This window comes from Lolium rigidum, chromosome 6, assembly GCF_022539505.1.
Source record: "Lolium rigidum isolate FL_2022 chromosome 6, APGP_CSIRO_Lrig_0.1, whole genome shotgun sequence".
In the NCBI taxonomy this organism is placed as follows: Eukaryota; Viridiplantae; Streptophyta; class Magnoliopsida; order Poales; family Poaceae; genus Lolium; species Lolium rigidum.
Genome location: NC_061513.1, coordinates 116346987 through 116372251, shown reverse-complemented (window position 1 = coordinate 116372251; position 25265 = coordinate 116346987). Strand labels below are relative to the sequence as shown.

The 25265-nt window shown below is 45.2% G+C and overlaps 3 protein-coding genes across 4 annotated transcripts; all 3 read left to right on the top strand.

Annotated features, from left to right (window-relative positions):
- The first annotated feature begins 890 nt into the window (after positions 1-890).
- LOC124663179 (lachrymatory-factor synthase-like) lies at positions 891-1510 on the top strand. Its single transcript, XM_047200906.1, has one exon. The coding sequence runs from the start codon at positions 891-893 to the stop codon at positions 1416-1418; it is 528 nt and encodes a 175-aa protein (XP_047056862.1). The 3' UTR covers positions 1419-1510.
- Positions 1511-4610: 3100 nt separating this feature from the next.
- Positions 4611-7147, top strand: LOC124659621 (CASP-like protein 3A1). Its single transcript, XM_047197457.1, has 3 exons — positions 4611-5152; positions 5239-5374; positions 6848-7147. Exons 1-3 carry the CDS (start codon positions 4884-4886, stop codon positions 7061-7063), a joined length of 621 nt encoding a protein of 206 aa, XP_047053413.1. The 5' UTR covers positions 4611-4883; the 3' UTR covers positions 7064-7147.
- A 450-nt stretch (positions 7148-7597) lies between these two features.
- Positions 7598-10580, top strand: LOC124660901 (ultraviolet-B receptor UVR8). Of its 2 annotated transcripts, XM_047198741.1 has the most exons (5): positions 7598-7693; positions 7797-7973; positions 8679-8714; positions 8820-8947; positions 9037-10580. In XM_047198741.1, exons 1-5 carry the CDS (start codon positions 7636-7638, stop codon positions 10333-10335), a joined length of 1698 nt encoding a protein of 565 aa, XP_047054697.1. In that variant the 5' UTR covers positions 7598-7635; the 3' UTR covers positions 10336-10580. The 2 variants fall into 2 exon arrangements, with proteins under 2 accessions (XP_047054697.1, XP_047054698.1); XM_047198742.1 differs by lacking the exons at positions 7598-7693; positions 7797-7973 and having other exon boundaries at positions 8828-8947.
- Positions 10581-25265: the final 14685 nt, after the last annotated feature.

Sequence of the window (25265 nt, the reverse complement as noted above, 5' to 3'; positions counted from 1 at the left end):
CTTTGCCGTGAGGAACTACTTTGCCGTGCGCCATATCTTTCTTTGCCGTGCTACGTTTCTTTGCCGTGCGCTGCTCTCATTCTTTGCCGTGCATTTTTGCGTTGCCGTGGGCTCTTCTTGCTACGCACGACAAAGAAATCTTTGCCGTGCAGCAGCTCACGGCAAAGCTTGGCTGCACGGCAGCGCCTGATTTTCCCGTAGTGACATAGCTTTTCCGAGTGCCATATTTTCAGCTGGTTGATTCATGTATCGACCTTAGCTTTTCCGTGATTGTATTGATGCAGAGGCTGGGGCGATGCTCTTTTATCGAAAAAAAAAACGCTTGACAAAACGTGCGAGTTAGCAAGCATGCACCTTCTCTTTTCTTTGAAGTTGTGGAAGCGGGGTATTTGACAGGCCATACCAGTCATATATACCGTACACGCATGTGCATGCATACAATGATACAAACGATAAAACGTACACATCTGGTGCCACGTCAAAAGCTCAAAAAATTCAAAGTTGATCGGACGTATCCCCACTTTGAAAAAGTCTATAAAACAAGGTGACAAGCTAACTCCCGCGGACTCATCCAGACTTTCCAGCTAGAAAGAATACGTTAACAATACACACACAATTTAATATGGTTACAAGCCATCTCCAAGCAACGCACGCACGCACCTAGCTAGGGTACAACAGTTTCCGCTTTCCACTGGGGACTGGACACCAGTCGCACGATCTCAACCGAGACAACTCAGCCTACGTACGTACAACCTGCCCGCCTATCGCGTCGTATATCTAGACCCCTCCCCAGCCGATCCAAACCCCTCGTCATTTTCGCCGGTCACCGCGATCTCGACGGTGCACGGGTCACGACACTGGCTGGGCTGCGCGAGGTACAGAAGACACACATGGCTCACGGTCCGGATCACCGGGAAGCGGCGGCGCCCGAGTGGCGCGGCGCCGTGCGGGCCGCGGCGGCGGGGCCGACGCCCGACCAGGCGTGGGCGCTGCTGCGAGACTTCTGCTCCCTCGACAGGTGGGTCTCTCTCGTGCAGACGTGCCGGAGGCTGGAGGGCGCCGACGGCGAGCCAGGGTGCGTCCGGTACTGCGCGGGGCCGGTGAACATGGCCGCGCCGGATGAGGCGGTCGGCTGGTCCAAGGAGCGGCTCGTCGAGGTCGACGCTGCCGGGCGGTCATACAGCTACGAGGTGGTGGAGACCAACAAGGGCTTCGGCCGGTACCGGGCGACCATCGGCGTCGAGGCCGACCCGGCCGGGTGCGCCGTCGCGTGGTCGTTCGAGGCCGATCCGGTCAAGGGGTGGACGCTGGAAGGCTTCGTGGGTTTCCTGGAGAAGCTCGCCCGTGGCGTCGCCAGGCGGCTGGAAGAGGAGATCATGGTGAACGTTGATGATGATCCTGCTTTGCGAGTACCTTGAAAATAGAGTTTTTTTTCCTCCTGCTTCTCTAGTGTTACTGTTGACCTTGTGCAGTTCGGAAGAAAAGCAACCTTCATAGATGTTGTTTTCGCTTTTGGTGATCCAAGGCAGGCTTGCGCCCCTCCGAAAATAAAATTGTTCGCTTGGTTGGAAATCTAAAATATGCTATGGATGGCGGATCCTCTTTGAGAAAAGATCGAGGATGGACAACTTGTGCGCTATGTCCCTTTGCGAACAAATTTAGGAGACGACGACACACCTCTTCTTCCAACGACGGTTTTTCAAGATGGTCGGGGCAATGATGAAGGATTGGATTGGGTTGCCCTCGATTGTGATCTCCAATTGGACTAGTGAATCTCCCCATCAAGAATTTGTGGACAGGGATGTATAATAGAGCCACGCCAAATCAAGCCACAACCTCGAGCACATGCTTTTTTGTTTGGCATATTTTCATTGATTGTCTACTAGCAAAGTTTGTTTGGTGTATGGTTCATATGACTTTCAACATATCTCCATCTAATATAACAAATCTGTTCGGTAATTGGTTGCATGGGGTTTCTAAGAAAGATAAAATTCAAATCCGAGTGGAGGCTTGTACTTTATTATGGCCATATGGAATACACGTAATGATTTTTTCTTTTCTTTAACACATCAAGCAATCCTTCGTTTTTGCAAGTTGTACCCCGTGCTAGACACTGAATCTGTATGTCATCTTTGCTTCAACCGGAGGAGCCGAGGCCGGCCATGGCTTCAGGCTGCAGCCGCTTGGAAATGCTAGCACGGAAGATGGCGGCCTAGTAGAATTATGTGTTGAGCTTTAGTTGAATAATACATTTGATTTGATTTTTCTTCGAGTGGCTGGTTCATGTTTCAACACTTGTTGACCATTGATGTAAACTTTGGAACAAGTAATACGGTCAATAATAAGTCGCATGCATCAATTGATGCAGAGGTAGAGGCATGCTCCCATTTTAAAAAATGTGCTTGCATGTTGGATGATTTTCACCGAGCCTTATACTTTCCGTGACGCCGCTATTCTCCTAGACTCGATGAAGAGTGAGGCAAATGTTTGGATCACTTTGGCTACTTTTAAAAGAAAGAAAGAAAGAAAGAAAGAAAGAAGTCCAAGGCCTCAATTTTCTGAAAATTTAGAGTTTTTTCCCTTTTTGAGATGATTTGGAGTTTTTTCCTTGTAGAGCTTGTTTGATCTGTTGGAACTATACAGAATTATTTCTTAGACTGCTTTGCTTGGAATGCTAAAGAAAATTTCGCATGAGTAGCATGAACTTTTTTCGTGTGACAATGATAACAAGGCAATCCTTACAAAATCAGAAATTATAATGAAAAATATTTGCTCATTTGCTCCGATGTGATCTGAACAAATCCTCTCGCTCTCGCGATCCCGCGCAGCCCGACCCCTCCGCCATTGCACATTTGTACGCGACGCCTACCTCGGGGCGGCTAGGCGCGAGTCATGCGCCGACGAGCGCCTCCCGCTACGATTCCACGCCCTCCTCCTCCTCTCCTTCCAATGGAACAGGCTCACACAAGCCTACCTACGCCTTGGCTCTCCCGGCGCCGCGCTCTACGTGCCAGTCCACATGGTTCGCCACGCCGCGCACCCAGATCGATGCACCTTCCCGCGCGCACTCAAGGCCGCGGCCCAGGCCGAGCCCGTCGTCTCCAGCTTGCGCCGCCGCCTCCAATCGCGGCCTCGCGCGCCACACCTTCACCAGCTGCTACGCCAAGGCTGGCGACTTGGATGCCGCCCGTAGGGTGTTCGGCGAAAACTCTGACCGGTGACTCGGTTCGTGCAAAGAGGCCTCTCTCCAGTTAGGGAATCGAAAGAGTCGTTTTGATGTTGGAGATTTGGCGTGTTACCACATGACCCTGACCATGACGAGTCTCATCTCTCATGCCGGCTTGCAGGAAGGGTATTCACAAAAAATACCTCTCACCAAGTGTCGTCATGAAACAGCATTTGCAACACATGGTAAGGAGCAGCATGCACTAAACATGTTCGATGAAATAAAAAGTGAAGCGGTGCCACCAAACAGGGTGAATCTATGCTTGCACACACAGAGGGCTGGTGGATACTACGATTGGTTGCTGAAGAAAATGGAAGATGGAGAGATTAAGGTAGCACCAACCGTTGAACACTACGAGTGTGTGATAGATATGCTCGATAGAATGGCAATGGTGGACGAGGGGTGTGCTCAGGTGGAGGGGAGAATGCCGATGGAGAAAAAAATAGTAATATGCGGAACATTTTGCTTGGTGCATGCGAGAAGCACAGCAATGTGAGTGTTGGTAAGTGGGCAGCGGATCAACTACTAGAGTGCTGTCCAACATATATGCTGCTGCTGGAATGTGGGGGTGAAGTAGAAATGGTGAGGACGATGATGTCGGAGAGGAAAGATACGAAGTTCCCGGCCTGCAGCCTATAGCTCTGCAAAACGGCCAAATATTAAAGGTTTTGCTCTCCGCTTCACTGTTACTTGTGCAATACATAGTTTTCCAATCTCGTTCTCGAAATCGTGATAAAATTTTGTTTGGGTTTTCCTTTTCTAATCATTTTGCCTTTGTTGTTATGATGCCCCATGGATCTGATGGATGGCACATCAAGATTACCACGGCCTGATTAACTAATTAGGGTAAACTATGATCAGCAGGCCAGGTAAGATGTTATGACTCATTGATTAAGCTGATACTAGCATGTCAACTACTTTGAGAAGTTACTTTGAGTCCCTTAGCTATCCTTAGTTGACTGGTTGCTCGTTGAATATGAAAGACTATCCTATTGTTACAATTCTTCCAACACCCAACACTTATTTGCTCCAGTTAAATTACTCTCATGATTATATCCAATGCTAGAGATGTGTTTTCTAGTGATTATAAGCGTTTTGAGTGAGATATCAGTTGCCTTAAGATTTGGACAACCATGTTGTATCCCAAATAACCGCATCTGACTATTTTTTTCAGTGTTACTGTCTCTTGGCTTCTCCTCTTAGCCCACTGCATTTGCTAGAATACACAAATACACAGATTCCCGCCCATCTTTTGGAAAAGGATAAAAAAGATTCCTACGCAATTGTTTTGTTGTTGTAACAATTGTGGTTATACTTAGCACTAGTTTTCTTAATGCGCAAATTACACAATCTCGTGACACTTGTGGATAACTGCAGCTGTCAGCTAAATCCTCACTAGTACTAGTAGGCTAGTAGCAAACAATTTGCAGGTCTTGTGTAGCTCGAAAACCGTGCTGCTTTTGTCAAAGCATGGAGACAGCAAGTACACAAAGCACTCACGGGTGCATTATATATGCATATGACATGGGTCCCCAGCCAGAGAGATCTTGTGACTTCACTAGAATCCCCCAGTCTCCCCTTCAGTTGCAGCATCATGCTAACCCTCTGCTAGTGGTAGAGTTCTAGGAACAGAAAACCACAACCACGAGCAACACAGATGGCTTCCTATGGTAATGGCCAGAATGGTTTGGAGCTTGGCATCCAGAAGCCAGCCATTGGAAGCAACACAGGGTTGGAGCCTAACATATCTGTAGCATCAAGATGTCCACGGTTGGAACTGGCCATGGTGGTAACGAGAGCTGCAGCCCTCTTGATGGCGCTACTCTCGATGTCGCTAATGATCTCTGCCAAGCAACGGGGTAGTTTCATCATCTTTGGCATTCAGATTCCACTGTATGCCAACTGGTCCTTCTCTGATTCCCTGGAGTAAGTTTTTCAACTGTTACAGCTGGAAGTCTGTAAATAAGCTCACAGAGAATACTGAGCTATGCTGGTGTTCTTCGTAACTTCAGATCCTTGGTTGGAATATCTGCAGCAGCGGCTACCTACTCTCTTGCACAACTTCTGTTGATTGCACACAAGGCCTTGAAGAAAGTCCATGTGGTTCCGACCAGGCGCTATGCCTGGATGCTGTTAGCTGGTGACCAGGTCTGTCAATTCTTGGTCATTTTGATCTGATTTTGCAGTGTCTAGTTATTATTGTGGTTACCTGTGCTCCGATGCTTAGATTGCATATTTTGTCATGTTGTTTCATATCTTACTTTGCAGTTGTGGTGTCTGCATAGCACTGTTTCCTTTATGTTATGTAGTACTCCCACTGTTCGTAAATTGATTGAGGTTCTAGCTTTGTTAAGTTTGACTAAGTTTATAGAAAAATATATCAACATCTATAACAGTACAGCACTAATTAGTTCCACTAGATTCATCATAGAATATAGTTTAGTACTATTATATATATATATATATATTTAAAGTTGTATATATAAGCGCATTTTTTCTGTAGACTAGGTCAAACTTAAATATGTTAGACTTAGGAAATTTCTAGAACTTCATTTAATTTTGGAATAGGCGGAGTATGAACACTTGGTCAGTACCCACTATCACAGAACTAGTATAGGTGGTAATGACTGTGTTAGTTCTATGTTAAGATTGGAGAAATGTCATGCTAGCAAGCGGGCTTTAGTACAATTTATTTAGTCTAGGTTGTCATTAACTTGCCATGTATATATATTTGCTATATAAAACATTTTCCTTACTTTATGAAATGTTGTTCCCTAGACATAAAAGCATTTTGAAAATACTTCCTTTTGATAGCTTACCATTGGAAATTATTCTCACTTTTTGTGCATGTAATGTAAGTGTGGACTGTTACCCATTGTGCCTTTTATGACTGAACGTTCTAGCCTTATGTGTACGAGAAATACACAGCGTGTGATGACTTTATAAACTTTCTTAGATGATTGTGCGCTTTGTTAGAAATATGCGCGAGCAGATTTGAACATCATGTATACTTCACAAGTATGGGGATTTGGCTGTGTTAAATATACAAAAAAATCCGTAAGTGCCAAAATTTGTTTGGTTTTCTTCAAACAAGAGGGTTCAACTCCACAGTGGCAGGCAACTAGATGAAGAGCGAATGCAAATCTTATTCAAGCAAAGCTAATGCTTGTACAAAAAGAATAGTTTTAATTTTTTTGTCACAATATCATTTATGTGCGCTCCTCCCAATCAAAATAATGCTGCTGAAAAGATCATTTATCTTTTCTTTTGTCGCTTGGCAATTCACGTTGAAGTGATTGAGGAAATCTGTAAGAACTATCACGGAACATTTATTACGGTATCCTTATCAGTGGAAAGTCTGGGAGATTAGGACTAAATGCAAGCTTTCTTTGCAATTGTCCTTGAGCTTTTGTTTGCTTCCAAAGCTTGTTTCCCAGATGACTTCAGACTAACCCATCGTTACAAGCCATAACCTAATATAATCTGGCAGTTGCACCTTCAGTAGTTGATGACTCATGACCCCTTTTTAGCTGGACAAATAGCATCCGAACTCTTGGACCGCTACTAGATTTGAACGGAATTGAAGAATACCTGAATAACACAGCTGGCACCTCCTTGCAGGTCTTTGCTTATGCGATGATGAGCGCAGGATCAGCAGCAGCAGCGGTCGCCAATTTGAACCGCACCGGCATCCAGCACACAGCGCTTCCCAACTTCTGCAAGCCTTTGCCACGCTTCTGCGACCTCTCTGCAGCCTCCATCGCTTGTGCCTTTGTCAGTTGCTGCTTCTTTGCAGCATCCACGATTATGGATGTTATGTGGCTGTCAAATCTGTGATTGTGTGAGATGGTATCAAACTAACTGGTAGTCCCTCCTTTCCGAGGAGTTCATCTTTCTGGGTGCTGTTCCTTTAAGACGATGGATGAACATGAACCGTTAGATGTTCTAGGCTTTTATAAGTGATGTTCTCTGCTTGTACAAATTGGCAGTTTCTGTATTTCAGATAAATTTCTGTTTTTCTTTTCGCAATGATGCATAATTTGAATTGCTTGCATCTTCAGTTACTAGTAAGCATGGACACTTGTCTGCATTTCTGTAGAGACGATTGTCTACATCACACTCACCAATCACCACACCTGCCTCTCCCAAAATTCCAAGCATGATAAATCACAGCCATATCTCCAGTGACACGCCCAAACCGATATCAGGATAGCTCCGGAGAAAAAGCGAAGACGACAACGTCGGCGAGGCCGAAGACAGGAGGCGGCTTGCCTCGCCCGTCCTTTATCGTCTTCCTTTCCGCAGCCTTTTTAACTGCCATCTTCATCTCGCGGTGATGCTTCCACCTGTACTCTCGCTCTCTTGCTTCTCACCTGCCGTCTCCTCCACTCCACCGCTACTCCCAGCAGATGCCGCGCAAGGTGTCCGCCGTCGCCGCCGGCGAGGCCCACACGCTCGCCCTCACATGTAACGACGCCCGCCCGCTTGGCCGCACAATTCTTTCCGGTATCTCCAGAATTTGGGATCTGAGCTGAGGGGTGCTTTTCTTTGTGGCTTCTCCGGTTTGCAGGTAACGGGGAGGTGTACTCATGGGGGCGGGGGACGTTCGGCCGCCTCGGCACCGGCCGCGAGGCGGATGTGCATGTGCCCACGGCTGTCGTGCCTGCAGCCGCTGTTGGCGGCGCGGGACAGCGGCCCAGGTTCGCCGCCGTCGCAGCCGGCGCATACCACAGCCTGGCGCTGGACGGTTCGTGCTCTTTGCCTCTATCCTGATGTCGTCACCTACTTTTCTTCGTGATAGGATAACTGTGCAGAAATTTTGAAAAATGTGATGCCTGCGAGGCTTGTGGAGAGTGGTCGATGCACTACTTCACTAGCCCGAGAATTGGAATTAATCTTAATAGTGTCTCACAAGTCACAACGTAAGATACTAGTGATGAATGACCTCATTCCCTTAAGGCTTACACCAGCCTGTCAGTTTGATTTGCTGTTGATGTAGTTTGTAAGTTGAATGATGCCCCATGGTCCAGGGCCATGTGTGCTTGCACTTGATTTCCCAACCAGGTGTATCTGTCTTCCACACAACGTGTGGATGCACATTCATTGAATGTTTTTCTGCAGCTGATTTATGCAACTGCTCATGTGGTCTTGCCTGACTATGCTTTAAATACTGAAATGATATAGTGAGGATATTCATTACACAGAACATCCCTTGGTTGTCAAGGTTTCTTGGCGCATGTACATTATGTTATCCATTTGTGGTGCCTATTTAGAATTTTACTAGTCTTAGCTTTAAATGATTTCTTAGGCTCAATAGTAGCGAAAGGCAATTAAATATGGTGAGCTTGCACTGCTGTTGATTATGAATAGATTGGAGTACTTTTCGCAAAAAAAATATGGTGAAGGTTGAGACTGAAACATCATTGGTTCTGAATAATACCCAACATTGCAGATGAAGGCTCACTCTGGTCATGGGGCTACAATATCTGTATCCTTTATACTGCGTGTGTAATTTTGAACTTTGTCGTCTCGAAATCGCTCTGCAAATATCCTTGTCAGTATTGAGTATTTTACTTTCTTGACTATCTAACGGATGGCCAGCTTGGCTACGGGGAAGAAAATTCCCTTTCTCCATGTTTGGTTGAGGGTTTCCAAGATTTAGGTTCTCCTGAAACACTGCAGGATGAAGCACGGAGCACTCTTGCGCAGACCCCTTTGAAGGTATAAACGAAGCACCCCTTGTCAACAGATTATAAGACTCTAAGCTAGAGAAGTTCTGATTAATTAATCCTGCTATATGTTTGTTATAGTTGTCTTCTGTGAAAGCTGGGGGCATGATGTCATTCGCCATAGACAGTCTTGGTGCCCTGTGGATGTGGGGAAATTGCCCGCAGCAGGGTGATGATGGAGAATTTTGTATAGCAGTTAGCTCTGTCCCACTGCCTGTGTGGGATTTCCATGGTCACACTGTGGTTAAGGTTGCCTGCGGTAATGAACATGTTGTAGCTGCAGTTAGTGCTGGAGAGACCTATACAGGGGGTGACCTTGTTTGTTATTCCTGGGGCAACAACAACCATGGCCAGTTGGGTCTAGGTGACAAGGAAAGTAGGTCTCGTCCGGTGCTTATCTCAGAATTCAGTGAAGGCTCTGCTTGGGAGGTGTATGAAATTGCATGCGGAGCTTGGCACACTGCTGTGCTAACCAATAAGAAGTCTTTTGATCAGGATCTTGAATCTCGGTGCTGGACATTTGGGATTGGTGACAATGGGCAGCTTGGCCATGGAACAACTGCCACTATTTGCTCCCCGCAGCCTGTTGATGGATTACCTACAGGTTCCTTCCTTATCTCTCTTGATTGTGGATTGTTCCACACAGCAGTAGTCTCCTCTGATGGTGAGGTGTGGTGCTGGGGAATGGAGAGAGGTCTTGGATTGTGCCCAGATGCTAGTTTTTCAGGAATTGATGCAGGGGATGCTTTATATCCCATAAGAGTTCAGTCTCCTGAAACAAATGGGTTTAAGTTTCTGGGTCCAGTGCAGGTTGCCTGTGGAGCTGCACACACTGTTCTTGTTGCTGGTGAGGGGTATAGGATGTGGGCATGGGGCCGAGGCCGGAGTGGTGTACTGGGGAGAGACCAGACTACAGACAGCTATACTCCATGCGTTGTAATGTGGCCTCCTCTTGATGAGAACTTCCAAGAAATCCATGAAGACCAAGCGCAGGCATCGACATCAAGAGTGAATGACCGCACTAACACTGAGTTGGAGCAAAAGTTATCTGCTGCCTCAGAGGAGCTACAGTTCCTTAGGTCAAAACTGACACTCATGGAGAGGTATGCTAACATACTTCACATTTCAATATTTCGCAAGCCAATGGACGAACGGACGCTTCCGCGTTCACTTCAGGAGTCTGCTGTCTTTGATATCAGAAAGGAATTTGAGAACATATTGGATTCGTCTGATACTGATGAACTCGCTCGCTTGGAGATGTTTTACCGTAGCATGCTTTCTGGTGTGAAGGACAAGCTTCTGAAGAGAAAAGTCCAACAGATGGTCCAGGAATGCATTGTTTCACTCTCTGCAGGGAGGCAAACTCAGCGAGGTCAGTGAGTTGGATGTTAGTTGTTATATACTGCATTTCCATTGTACATTATCAAACTTATGTACTCCGTGTTAAAGTTGCAATAAGCTCCCTGTGCATACCCGTTAACTTTTTCACCCATTTCGTTGAACACTTAAACATCAATTGTACTGCAATGTAATCAAATTATTCTGTATCACTTATCACTGATGATCACTTGGCTGACCATTTTCTGAGAAGGATCATTTATATCGTATAATTCTCTGGTTTATCCTGTTATTATGTTGGATTTATGGTTCATGACCATCGAATCTTATGGGCCACGGCCTTTTAATCTGACTATAAATCCTGAAAAATCCCAAAGGACCATTTGACTTGGATTGAAAAAAAAAAACGATAAAACACGCTTTAGTACTTAAAAGGTTTAAGGGCATCTCCAACGGGGCTCCGTGTCCGTTTGCGACCACGCGATCGAAAAACGCCTGCATCCAGGTCCAGCGGCCCGACGCATAGTGAACAGCCTATCCGCGGAGACGCAAACGCGGCCCAAATATGCGCTGCGCGGTCGCGCCGCGTGACCGCTCGCTTCTCCCATGGGCCCGCCTGGCAGCGACCTATGTCGATGCGTCTTCTCGGGCGTGCATGTACTGGCGATGAGGCGTAGCTTCGGCAGTCTGCGCCACGTTAATGGTGATGCCTCGCCTGCCAAGCGCCCGCCGTCCACATCTGCCAATGAACTTAATGGCGATGCCATGCGGGCCACGCCCCTTGGCTGCCTCCGGCGTATATAAACAGGGCGCGCTCGGCTGACAGATCTCATCTCCTCCACACAAACCCTAGCCGCACAATCTCCACCGTAGCGCGCCGCCTCGAACCTGTCCTCCACCTTTGCCATGAGCTGCGCCGAACGCGGTCAGGCTATTGCGCCTCCACCTCCGTCTCCACCTCCGACTCCATCTCCCCTAACCGACAGCTCCGATGACGAGAAGGAAGATAGCGCAGACAACATCATCGACACGGCCATGGACGCGGAGTTCATGGATGATGTGGAACAGGAGGCAGAGGAGGAGCGGGCGGTCCACGCGGCGTTGGACGCGAAGCAGAAACACCGCAGGGAGGCGGCGGCCGCAGAGGAGGAGTCCGACGACGACTTCGACTGGAGCGGGCCTGACCTGGAGGAGAAGGCGGCGGAGCAGAGTGCCTTAGTCGCGTCCTTCGAGACGTTGAAGGAGGCCGAGGATGCTGCTAACGAGGTGTTGCGGCAGCAGCTACTGGAGGACGCGGCGGGCCACCGAGCTCGGGCGACCGCGCGGAGGATGGAGCGGCGGGCGGCAGAGAAGCTGATGAGGAGGGAGGCAACGATGGGGCCAGGCCGTCAACCGCCCCGAGGGACGAGAAGTAGTCTAGGGCCTTGTCCCTTCTTGTTTTTCCTTCATTTCGTATGTACATTATGCATTTCAGTTGAATGAAAAAATTGTTGGAAAAACAATATGGGTCGCCTCGCTGGAAGCACACCTAGACGAAAACGGACGCGCGGTAAAACACGATCATATTCGTGTCCGCGGTCCGACGCAAACGGACGCGCGCGACCATTTTAACCGTCGAAATGCGTCTTCCCATTGGAGATTTCCTAAAAATTACACTCGGCGTCTGCATAACTAAAATGCACACAGGCATCCATCATCCAAAGTTTTGACATAATTAAAAATAAAAAGGCCTGAATACAAAATCAGCATCTATGAAACCGTATCGCCGTCCAAGTTGGTGGATTGCAAATACATGGAGTCTAGAGTCATAGGAATAACTCTTTCTCATACTCCCTCCATTCATAATTACCTTACATCATGGGTTTAGTTAAAATCAAAATTTATAAAGTTTGACCGAAAATAGAATAAAAATATCAATATTCATAACATCAAATACATATAATTTTAAAATATACTTTATGACAATTCGAATATAATAAACTACATACTATATATTTTAATATATTTCCATGAATATTTAATCAAATTTTACTTTGACTAAACCCAGAACCTAAATTAATTGTGAACGGAGAGAGTAGCAGGAGGAAAGAGAGCAATGACTAGTGTGGGCTATCACTCGCTGAGCCACGCCACGTGCTCGCGTCGTAGCGTAAATCGAGTCCGGGTAGTAGGAAATTTTTGTCTAAAACCTCTTGTGCCTGCAACAGCGATTCCATGATCTGGTGTCAAAGAGATATGAAAAAATTAGACATATATATCTTCTTTTCAGTTGTTAGTTTGCAAATTTCTATGGACAAAACACAAATTTCTTTTACAACGTTCCAACAGTGTTGGTAGAACTCTACAGGAAATTGTCAGGGCCAAGAGCTTTGTTTTTTTTATAGAGAAAAGGGCATCCTTGACTTCATCTATGGTGAAAGGTTTGCTCAAAATCTCATTATCGGCATTATTCAATTTCTCATGAGGGGTCCACATATCATAGTTAAAATGGAAAATGTTACTAGGAGCTGGACCAAACAGATTCTTATAGTATGAGGTAGCATGTTCGATCAGCTTCTCAGTACCCTCAATGTTTACGCCATTATCATTTAAGGTGAACATGGTATTCTTTTTTTTTCTACCATTAGCAACCCGATGAAAATAACTTGCATTGGAATCTCCTTCCAAGAGCCATTTCTCATGAGATTTTTGGTACCACAAGAGTTCTTCATTCGCATATATGTTCCAAAGCTCAACAAAGATTTCAGATTTTCTTATACTTAAAATGGGGGTCAATTCCGTTTCCTCCTCTAAGCTTTCAAGGGAAGCAAGCACCTCTCTGAGGTCCATTTTCCTCTTCTTCGTATGGCCGTATAGATTGGCACCCCAACTTTTAAAAAATTTCTTAAAGCATTTCAGCTTGATATTGAACACATCAATAGGATCGGTAGTGTTGTAAATTGGTTTATGCCAGATTTCCGCAACAGAGGGAAGGAACTCCTCATTTTTAAACCAGGATATTGTTATCGCCAGATTTTGGCCAAATCAGGAGATGGGCCGTAATTGAGATGGGCTTGAAGGATATACATGTGGAGCATCTCTGAAGCGGCCTTGCACGAAGAGTTTGGGCTAGATTGCCCGTGTATCTGTAAATTATAGTAGATTGCATCTTAGTTTAGAATTAAAAGATAGAGTTTAACCCGTGCACGGTTAGGTGCACGCCCGAATTAGAAAGTCCCTTGGACTATAAATATGTACCTAGGGTTATTGAGAAAGGAGGACAATCACGTTCACAACAAACACAAACCAGGCGCATCGCCACCCCTTGTTTCGAGGGTTTCTTCTGGGTAAGCATCATGTTGCCTAGATCGCATAGCGTACGTTTATTCGTTTATCTTGTGTTGTTCGTGCTGAAGCGTTGTTGATGACGAGTAACACTATTTATCGTAGATATTTTGGGGCTTGCATTGATGTTTTTCTTATACATATCTGCTTAGCTATGCTGCCCCTCGATATCTAGCTGCCCTTATACCTATCTAGGTGTAAGGGCAGCACCTTGCTTGTTCGTCGTTCAGTGGATCCAATCTGTTATAGTTGTTCCTTGTTCTTCAAGGATTAGTTTAATATCCGTATGGTTAGGCCTTGCAAACGGGTTGAACGATCCGGTAGTGCGTAAGGTATAGTTTGTCAGCTCTAAGAGGGATTGTTCCGGGAATTAACTTAATGTTGGTTTTTAGGCCTCTTTTAGGGTTCGCTTTCTATCATCTTTCGTGTCTATTAGGCTCAACTACGCGTAGGATGTTCCGATCATACGGTAAAAACCCTAAACTGTCGTGGATTGGTTTAACTTTGTGTTGATCAAGCAAGAGCCCCATGTCATCGTAAACCCAACGTGAATCATGGGGCGATCGGCTCCTTGAGCTGATCCACAGGGCAACCTGAGAGCCGATCGGGCTCGTATTTAATGTTTACGTGTCTACCATGCAGGAGACTAATCGAAGCAATCCAACACCTTCCTGACCAGGTATAGGTCAGGTGGCACGCCCTTGCAACCGCCAGGACATGTGCCGGAACATTGCGGGACGACGTCGAGGGACCAGGGCCCACCCAGCAGTCTTGGCAGCCTCCCGGCTCTTCGTGTTGCTTAACCACTGCTCGCCGGTGGGTTTTGGCAGGCAACACATTCTGGCACGCCCGGTGGGACAAGCGTTGGCCGATCTTATTGCTGAACGAATCAACACGGACGTCGCAGCACTATCTGTGCGTGCATGGACCATGTTCTTCGATGGATCGGTCTGTGAGGATGGGTGCGGCATCGGCGTGCTACTCGTGTCGCCTCGGGGGGCAACGTATTCCTTCTCCATCAGGATATCTATCTCTTGCACCAACAATGTTGCTGAGTATGAAGAAATGTGCAAGGGAATGGAGTTGCTATTGGACGCTGGGGCAGAGGCAGTTGAGATCTTCGGGGATTCCAAGTTGGTGATTTCTCAACTCACGGAGGAGTATAAGTGTGAGAGCGAGTTGCTCTTCCCATTATGGATGCAGTGCCGTGAGCTGATGGCCCAGTTCAGGTATATAAACTTCCATTGGATCCCAAGGTCGCAAAATACCGAGGCGAACGACCTCGCACAAACGGCGTCAGGATACAAGGACGTAGCCGATGGAGCCGATTTTCAGGTGCAGTTCATGGAACCCGATGATTGGAGAGCCGATATCTTCAATTACTTGAAAGATCCGGCTCGGGGGGCACCTAAACGGATAAGATACAGGGCCATGAAGTACGTCCTGATTGGTGATGACATGTTCTACAGGACTTTTGAAGGATTACTTCTCAAATGTTTGGGACCAGCCGAGTCCAATCAGCTCTTGCATGAAGTACATGAGGGTGCCTGTGGAACTCACCAATCGGCTCATAAGATGAAGTGGCTGATCAGGCGATCGGGATTTTATTGGCCCACCATGCTTGAAAATTGTTTCAAGTACTATAAAGGGTGTCAAGCATGTCGGAAGTTTGGGAGCATTCGGATGGTACTCGCATCGGCGATGAATCCCATCATCAAGCCGTGGCCGTTCTGAGGGTGGGGCATCGATATGATCGGCAAGATACATCCTCCTTCGAGCAAAGGCCATGTATGGGTTACGGCCATTACAGATTATTTTACTAAATGGGTGGAGGCCGTCCCTATGAAGGCAGTGGCATCATCAGATGTTGTCGATTTTGTGAGGGAGCATGTCATTCACAGATTCGGGATTCCCCAGACTATCACGACCGATGGAGGTTCGGTCGTTTCTAAGGAGTTTAGAAAGTTCTGCGAGGATATGGAAATCAAGCTGATCCGATCGTCTCCATACTATGCTCAAGCAAATGGACAGGCTGAAGCATCCAACAAAAGTCTGATCAAGCTGATTAAAAGGAAGATCGACGAGCATCCTAGACGTTGGCACGAGGTATTGTCAGAAGCATTATGGGCTTATCGCATGTCGTGTCATGGAGCAATAAAAACCTCGCCATACCATCTGGTCTATGGACAAGAAGTTGTGTTACCCTGGGAAATCAAGGCTGGTTCGAGAAGGATTACATTTCAGAATGATTTGACTACTGAAGAATATGCAGCCCTGATGAGTGACGAGATTGAGGATGCAACGGAACTTAGACTTTGGTCACTTGAGAAAATCAAGGAGAATAAAGCCAAGGTGGCTCGCGCATATAATAAGAAGGTGAAGCCAAAGGAGTTCCAGGTTGGTGATCTGGTATGGGAAGCTGTATTGCCGTTGGGGACTAAGGATAAAATGTATGGTAAATGGTCTCCAAATTGGCACGGCCCGTACAAAGTAGACCAAGTTTTAAAGGGTAATGCATACATGCTCGAGCAGTTGGATGGTGTAAAGTTCCCAGTGGCTGTCAACGGCCAGCATCTCAAGAAGTACTTCCCAAGCATGTGGGATGATGGGCAGTAAGATATGGAGGCCGATACACGAAATCGGCCAGTAAAAATTTTTAAAGTTTTTGGGAAACAGCCGATGCACAGACATCGACTTTAGAAAAAAAAAACAGCAGCCGATGCGCATTCATCGACTTTAGAGGTACAAAGCATCATGGTCAGGTATCAAGTTATTATCTGAATTTGAGGATTGTCTGCTTGAACCTGTCTAGTTGGTTATCAGATTGGCTTTATGGGCGTCTGACGGTAAAAAGCCGATACGATGCTATCGGCTCTTGGGGCGTTGACCACCTTTGACAATCGGAAGATGAGAAGATGTGAAATCGGATGATTTGAAGTTAAATTGGAAGAACATTTTCATTGATTCAAAGGGGGATTTTACAACGAAGAGCTAATTGCTCTCAAAAGGGATGATCTAGGGCCTAATGCGCTACTGCTAGCCCTATTCTAGCCCCTAATCTACGGGCCATCGCTGCCCTCGTCGTCGCCGTCGTAGCTGCCATCGGCGCTGCTTCCGGCGAAGTCCTCATCGCTGCTGACGAAGCCGTCGGTGGGAGCTTCATCCTCCTCCTCGTCGTTGTCGTCGTCGTCATCCGACCCAGCGCGGAAGCGCTTGGCCGGTGGGTACCCCGCGGAGGAGGAGTCCTCCTCCTCCGATTCCTCCGCCTCCTCTTCCTCCTCGTCGGAGGAGAAGCCCCCGTCCCAGGGGAAAAGGTCGTCATCGCTGGCTGCCTCCAGCTCCCCATCGGCGAGGAACTGGAGGTCTTCTTCCCCGTCAGTGAGGGGTTCGTCGTCTTCCGATTCGACGGAGAAATCCCAGTCCCGCGCATCCCAATATTCTGGGGTGCGGGCTTCGTAGATGGCCATCAGGTCGACCTCCGGCTCGAGCTCGCTGGAGGAGGAAGACTGGAAGGATAGGCCGGAGGAGACGGAGGAAGAAGAGGAGTCCCTGGCGGCTAAGAAGGGTTTTTTGTTTGCCGATGGATACTGTGGAGAAGGGGGGTGAAGAAGCTAACCGTTTGGACGAGTTTAAATAAAGGGATATAATGAAAAAACGGTTTAATGCTTGAGCAGTTTTCGAGGATGTGGTGCCAAAACTGTCAAATCGTGCAGAGAAGTTGAGAAGGCAAGGCGTCATGATGAAGAATACTGCGACGGTTCTGCTCTGCCACGACATGACCCTTCGAAGGAAAAACAGAGTGGTTTTGAAATTATCATTACCAAAACCAGGGGGCATGTGTTATCACCAGATTTTGGCCAAATCAGGAGATGGGCCGTAATTGAGATGGGCTTGAAGGATATACATGTGGAGCATCTCTGAAACGGCCTTGCACGAAGAGTTTGGGCTAGATTGCCCGTGTATCTGTAAATTATAGTAGATTGCATCTTAGTTTAGAATTAAAAGATAGAGTTTAACCCGTGCACGGTTAGGTGCACGCCCGAATTAGAAAGTCCCTTGGACTATAAATATGTACCTAGGGTTATTGAGAAAGGAGGACAATCACGTTCACAACAAACACAAACCAGGCGCATCGCCACCCCTTGTTTCGAGGGTTTCTTCCGGGTAAGCATCATGCTGCCTAGATCGCATCTTGCGATCTAGGCAGTGTACGTTTATTCGTTTATCTTGTGTTGCTCGTGCGAGTAACACTATTTATCGTAGATGTTTTGGGGCTTCCATTGATGTTTTTCTTATACATATCTGCTTAGCTATGCTGCCCCTCGATATCTAGCTGCCCTTATACCTATCTAGGTGTAAGGGCAGCACCTTGCTTGTTCGTCGTTCAGTGGATCCAATCTGTTATAGTTGTTCCTTGTTCTTCAAGGATTAGTTTAATATCCGTATGGTTAGGTCTTGCAAACGGGTTGAACGATCCGGTAGTGCGTAAGGTATAGTTTGTCAGCTCTAAGAGGGATTGTTCCGGGAATTAACTTAATGTTGGTTTTTAGGCCTCTTTTAGGGTTCGCTTTCTATCATCTTTCGTGTCTATTAGGCTCAACTACGCGTAGGATGTTCCGATCATACGGTGAAAACCCTAAACTGTCGTGGATTGGTTTAACTTTGTGTTGATCAAGCAGGAGCCCCATGTCATCGTAAACCCAACGTGAATCATGGGGCGATCGGCTCTTTGAGCCGATCCACGAGGCAACCCGAGAGCCGATCGGGCTCGTATTTAATGTTTACGTGTCTTCCATGCGGGAGACTAATCGAAGCAATCCAACACCTTCCCGACCGGGTATAGGTCGGGTGGCACGCTCTTGCAACCGCCAGGACGTGTGCCGGAACATTGCGGGACGACGTCGAGGGACCAGGGCCCACCCAGCAGTCTTGGCAGCCTCCCGGCTCTTCGTGTTGCTTAACCACTGCTCGCCGGTGGGTTTTGGCAGGCAACAGATATATCGGACCTAAAATCTCTCGACTTGGCTGTGAGTTCTGAGAGGTTACCCGAATCAAGCAAAAGTGATCCGACATTTCTCTTACTAATTTCCTAACAAAAACCAGAGGAAACAGGACTTCCCAATCATGAGACATGAGAACCCTATCCAACTTCTCAAGGGTAGGAGAGGCATGTTTATTCGACCATGTGTACTTGCCTCCATGCATAAAAATCTCTCTAAGCCCCATAGTATGAATTATCGAGTTGAATAAATCTGAAGAATAAGTATGTGTAAAATTCTTGTTTTTTTTTCTCCACTATGTCTCAAGATATTAAAATCTCCCCCAACAATATAAGGCATGAGGATACCATGACAAAAGGAGGCTAGCTCGGTTAGGAATTCGTTTTTATATTCTTCATGCGGAGCTCAATACACCACAATAAGAGCCCAATTACATTTTTTCACTTTGTCCCACAAGATAAACTGTAACATATATTTACCAGCCTTAAAAGCATTAACCTCAAGGGAATCATTCTTAACACCGCAAAGGATGCCACCTGATTTTCCAACCGAAGGAGTCCATTTCCAAAAGTAATCATTATTTGGATCTAATTTTCTAAAGAAATTCATCTTATAATTATGTTTCATCGTCTCTTGAATTCCAATGAAATCAAGGTAATAATCAAACATCATATGTTTAACACAGGCAATGGCACATTTCTTACCAACACTTCTAATATTCCAGAAAGCACCTTTCATTTAAGACGAGCATGTTTTGTTTTGTTTCTGATAACCCTGCCAGGAACATGGGCAGATTTGTTATCATAAATTTCCTCTCCTTTATTTTGACTCCTAGTAACCGGCCTCGATACCACTACTACAGGTTTTTTTCGAGCAGTTTTGCCCTTTCTACTTTTGACAACAGTGAAAGGTTCATCATTATCAGAGGAAGAAATCCAATCCATAGAAAGGGGAGTGGATTCACCAACATTATTCTCGATATAAAGAGTAGAGGCAGGGAATATTACAAAAGCATTCTTAGCATTAATATCATTCCTAGCATTTTCCAAATCTCTAAGCACATTAAAGGAGGATAAGTTATCATCTGGAATATTAACCCCCCATCTTATGAGCTCTAATCATCAAGCCACTATCAGAAAGTGTAGCAAAAGAGTTACTGGAAGAGGGGATGGGAATGTTACCTTCTAGGTTCCTTTTTTGGTAGCATGCATAGCCTTCCGCATGATATCCTCATTGGCAGTGGGTATGGTCCTGGAGCTAAACCTTGTAGAGTCAATTTTAGGGAAGACCAAACCTTCCTCATGAGAAGCTTCCGGCAATTGCACCACATAATCAGGAGAGCCCACAAGAGGGGAGTTTGAACCATCCGAGATGTCGGTTATGGAAGGCAAGGGAGGCCATATGCCAGCAGGAAAATTCTGTGAGAGAGGAGGCAGCAAGGAAGACACGGTTTCAGTGCATCCTGGGTCAGGCATTTGCTCTTTATGGATAAGGGAGCAAGGGACCAGCCAACTGTTGGGAGAAGAACCAGCCAGCTGTTGAGCTTCATGCTCCTTTGTCATGGTTTCAATCAGTAATTCATTTCCACCCGCACTATCGTCTTCAGATTCATTGTCCATAGCAAGAGTGTCATCATTCACTTCAGTAATAGTGTCGCAAGCTCTCTGCCGCCTACCAGAATCAGTTTGATTGCCTATTCCTGATTCTCAGAAGATTCTTCAGTGACAGTTGTGGTGACCCGGCATACCACTGCATGGTGTAGTATGCAAGTCTGACATAACACCAATGAAACACCGTTCCACTAGTATTACATCGCTCAGAGTGGTACAACAGAAACATATGCGGGTCCAAGGCATGTCTATAGAATTACATACAGACTCTGTTACAGAAAATCAGCACAGCCTCCTACTTTACAATGAGGTAAATCTGCAACTAAACTCCAGGAGAACGACTCGTAGTCTAATCTTAACACTAACTCTACTTGTAGAGGTTTTGACTAGCTATAGAGGTTATGAATAGATTCTAACTAAATAGGAGCTAGGTTTAGGAAACTAGTTCCCTTCTATTGCTAATCTAGGTGTTCTCCTTGTTGGATGTGGTGTTGGACTCTTCTGACAGGTTCGAAGTAATAATACACCTTCTCCGCTCGATGCTCAAACTTGGCCACGATAACGGCCTTTGGTCGATGGGACCACAGTTCATGCTTCGAGTGATCAGTGATACGTCTCCAACGTATCGATAATTTCCTATGTTCCATGCTACTTTATTGATGATACCTACATGTTTTATGCACATTATATGTCATATTTATGCATTTTCTGGAACTAACCTATTAACAAGATGCCGAAGAGCCGATTCGTTGTTTTCTCGCTGTTTTTGGTTTCGAAATCCTAGTAAGGAAATATTCTCGGAATTGGACGAAATCTTCGCCCGGGGTCCTATTTTTGCACGGAGCTTCCGGAAGACCGAAGAGGGAAGGAAGTGGGGCCACGAGGCGCCGACACCATAGGCCGGCGCGGCCCGAGGCCCCGGCCGCGCCGACCTAGGGTGTGGGGCCCTCGTGTGGCCCCCGCGTTGCCCTTCCGCCTACTTAAAGCCTCCGTCGCGAAAACCCCGATGCCGAGAGCCACGATACGGAAAACCTTCCAGAGACGCCGCCGCCGCGAATCCCATCTCGGGGGATTCAGGAGATCGCCTCCGACACCCTGCCGGAGAGGGGATTCATCTCCCGGAGGGCTCTTCATCGCCATGATCGCCTCCGGAGTGATGAGTGAGTAGTTCACCCCTGGACCATGGGTCCATAGCGAGTAGCTAGATGGTCGTCTTCTCCTTGTTGTGCTTCATTGTTGGATCTTGTGAGCTGCCTAACATGATCAAGATCATCTATATGTAATTCTATATGTTGTGTTTGTCGGGATCCGATGGATAGAGAATACTATGTTATGGTGATTATCAATCTATTGTTTATGTGTTGTTTATGATCTTGCATGCTCTCCGTTATTAGTAGAGGCTCGGCCAAGTTTTTGCTCTTAACTCCAAGAGGGAGTATTTATGCTCGATAGTGGGTTCATGCCTTCATTGACGCCTGGGATCGCGACAGTAGGTTCTAAGGTTGTGATGTGTTGTTGCCACTAGGGATAAAACATTGATGCTATGTCTGAGGATGTAGTTGTTGATTACATTACGCACCATACTTAATGCAATTGTCTCGTTGCTTAGCAACTTAATACCGAATGGGGTTCGGATGATAACCTGAAGGTGGACTTTTTAGGCATAGATGCAGTTGGATGGCGGTCTATGTACTTTGTCGTAATGCCCGGATTAAATCTCACTATATTTATCATATCATGTATATGCATTGTTATGCTCTTCTCTATTTGTCAATTGCCCGACCGTAATTTGTTCACCCAACATGCTTTTATCTTATGGGAGAGACACCTCTAGTGAACTGTGGACCCCGGTCCTATTCTTTACATCGCATACAATCTATCTGCAATACTTGTTTTACTCGTTTTCTTGCAAACAATCATCTTCCACACAATACGGTTAATCCTTTGTTACAGACAAGCCGGTGAGATTGACAACCTCATCTGTTTCGTTGGGGCAAAGTACTTTGGTTGTGTTGTGCGGGTTCCACGTTGGCGCCGGAATCCCTGGTGTTGCGCCGCATCACATTTCGCGACCATCAACCTTCAACGTGCTTCTTGGCTCCTCCTGGTTCGATTAAACCTTGGTTTCTTTCTGAGGGAAAACTTGCCACTGTGCGCATCATACCTTCCTCTTGGGGTTCCCAACGGACGTGTACATCTACGCGCATCAAGCCTGTTTTCTGGCGCCGTTGCCGGGGAGATCAAGACACGCTGCAAGGGGAGTCTCCACTTCCCAATCTCTTTACTTTGTTTTTGTCTTGCTTTATTTTATTTACTACTTTGTTTGCTGCACATAAACAAAACACACACAAAAAAAATTAGTTGCTAGTTTTACTTTATTGTCTCGCTCTCTTTATCAAAAACACGCAAAAAATTAGTTACTTGCATTTAATTTATTTTGTTATCATGTCTAGTCCTGTACTTGTTTTTATTTTCACTAGTTAGGCTTAATGGAAAACAACAAAAAAATTAGAGATCTTTATAGTATTTATCTTGAGTTAGGACATGATGTGTTTGAAGAGAAAATTAAAAAACCCATGGAACTTTGTTTGCAAAATAGTTGTAGCAATGTTATTAGCATGAACTCTTTGAACACCATTATTGCTAAAGCTATGGAAGAATTTAAGCTTGGGGAAGCTGGTTTTGAGGAGCATGATATTTTTAGTCCCCCAAGCATGGAGGAGAAAATTTACTTTGATGATACTTTACCTCCTATATATGATGCTTGCAATGATGAATATGATATTTTCAGTCCACCTACAATTGAGGAGAAAATTAATTATGATTACAATATGCCTCCTATGTATGATGATTATGGTGATGAGAATAATAATGATAGCTATTTTATTGAATTTGCTCCCACTACAACTAATAAAATTGATTATGCTTATGTGGAGAGTAATAATTTTATGCATGTAGCTCATGAAAAGAATGTTGTATGTGATATTTATATTGTTGAGTTTGTTCATGATGCTACTGAAAGTTATTATGAGAGAGGGAAACTTGGTTATATGCATTTTAATAATATTAAGTTTCACCTCTTTATGTTGAGAATCTTGAAATTGCACTTGTGTTGCTTCTCTATGCTTGCCACTTTGTTCTTCATGAATCTATTTGTGTACAAGATTCCTTTTTATAGGAAGTGGGTTAGGCTTAAATGTGTTTTGAATTTGCTTCTTGATGCTCTCTTTTGCTTCAACTCTTATTACTGAGCCCATCTTAATGGCTATAAAGAAAGCACTTCTTGGGAGATAACCCATGTGTTTATTTTACTACAGCAATTTTTTGTTTTGTTGAGTCTTGGAAGTTGTTTAATACTGTAGCAACCTCTCCTTATCATGTTTTTGTGCCAAGTAAAGTTTCTATGTCAAAGTTGATGTTATATTTGGGATCGCTGCGCAGAAACAGCATTGCTGTCTGTCACGAATCTGGGCACAGTTCTCTGTAGAAAATTTGAAAAAATCTGCCAATTTACGAGCGTGATCCTCAGATATGTACGCAACTTTCATTAGTTTTGAGTTTTTCCATTTGAGCAAGTCTGGTGCCAGCTTTAAATTCGTCTTTACGGACTGTTCTGTTTTTGACAGATTCTGCCTTTTATTTCGCATTGCCTCTTTTGCTATGTTGGATTTATTTCTTTGATCCATTAATGTCCAGTAGCTTTATGCAATGTCCAGAAGTGTAAAGAATGATTGTGCCACCTCTGAACATGTGAATTATTAATTGTGCACTAACCCTCTAATGAGTTTGCTTGAAGTTTGGTGTGAAGGAAGTTTTCAAGGGTCAAGAGAGGAGTATGATATACTATGATCAAGAGGAGTGAAAGCTCTAAGCTTGGGGATGCCCCCGTGGTTCACCCCTGTATATTTTAAGAAGACTCAAGCGTCTAAGCTTGGGGATGCCCAAGGCATCCCCTTCTTCATCGACAACATCATCGAGTTCCTCCCTGAAACTATATTTTTATTCAATCACATCTTGTGTTCTTTGCTTGGAGCGTCGGTTTGTTTTTGTTTTTGTTTTTGTTTGAATAAAATGGATCCTAGCATTCACTTTGTGGGAGAGAGACACGCTCCTCTGTTGCATATGGACACATATGTCCTTAGGCTTTACTCATAATGTTCAAGGCGAAGTTTCCTCTTCGTTAAATTGTTATATGGTTGGAATTGGAAAATGCTACATGTAGTAATTCTAAAATGTCTTGGATAATGTGATGCTTGGCAATTGTTGTGCTCATGTTTAAGCTCTTGCATCATATGCTTTGTACCCATTAATGAAGAAATACATAGAGCTTGCTAAAATCTGATTTGCATATTTGGTCTCTCTAAGGTCTAGATAATATCTAGTATTGAGTTTTGAACAACAAGGAAGACGGTGTAGAGTCTTATAATGTTTACAATATGTCTTTTATGTGAGTTTTGCTGCACCGGTTCATCCTTGAGTTTGCTTCAAATAACCTTGCTAGCCTAAACCTTGTATCGAGAGGGAATACTTCTCATGCATCCAAAATCCTTGAGCCAACTACTATGCCATTTGTGTCCACCATACCTACCTACTACATGGTATTTCTCCGCCATTCCAAAGTAAATTGCTTGAGTGCTACCTTTAAAATTCCATCATTCACCTTTGCAATATATAGCTCATGGGACAAAATAGCCTTAAAAACTATCGTAGTATTGAATATGTACTTATGCACTTTATATTTTATTAAGTTGCTTGTTGTGCGATAACCATGCTTCTGGGGAACACCATCAACTATTGTTGAATATCATGTGAGTTGCTATGCATGTCCGTCTTGTCTGAAGGATCTATCATTTTAGAAGTTGGAGCATGCAAAATTGTTAGAGAAGAACATTGGGCCGCTAACTAAAGCCATGAATCATGGTTGAAGTTTCAGTTTTGGACATATATCCTCAATCTCATATGAGAACAATAATCATTGCTACATGCTTATGCATTTAAGAGGAGTCCATTATCTCGTTGTCCATGTTGTCCCCGTATG

Excerpts from the sequence above, each read along its gene's own strand:
- LOC124663179 (XM_047200906.1), top strand. The coding sequence starts at position 891 with ATGGCTCACGGTCCGGATCACCGGGAAGCGGCGGCGCCCGAGTGGCGC.
- LOC124659621 (XM_047197457.1), top strand. The coding sequence starts at position 4,884 with ATGGCTTCCTATGGTAATGGCCAGAATGGTTTGGAGCTTGGCATCCAG. Across the intron at positions 5,153-5,238 it reads TCCTTCTCTGATTCCCTGGA|ATCCTTGGTTGGAATATCTG; the intron begins GTAAGTTTTTCA and ends TCGTAACTTCAG. Across the intron at positions 5,375-6,847 it reads TGCTGTTAGCTGGTGACCAG|GTCTTTGCTTATGCGATGAT; the intron begins GTCTGTCAATTC and ends ACCTCCTTGCAG.
- LOC124660901 (XM_047198741.1), top strand. The coding sequence starts at position 7,636 with ATGCCGCGCAAGGTGTCCGCCGTCGCCGCCGGCGAGGCCCACACGCTC. Across the intron at positions 7,694-7,796 it reads CCACACGCTCGCCCTCACAT|GTAACGGGGAGGTGTACTCA; the intron begins GTAACGACGCCC and ends TCCGGTTTGCAG. Across the intron at positions 8,948-9,036 it reads TTGCGCAGACCCCTTTGAAG|TTGTCTTCTGTGAAAGCTGG; the intron begins GTATAAACGAAG and ends TGTTTGTTATAG.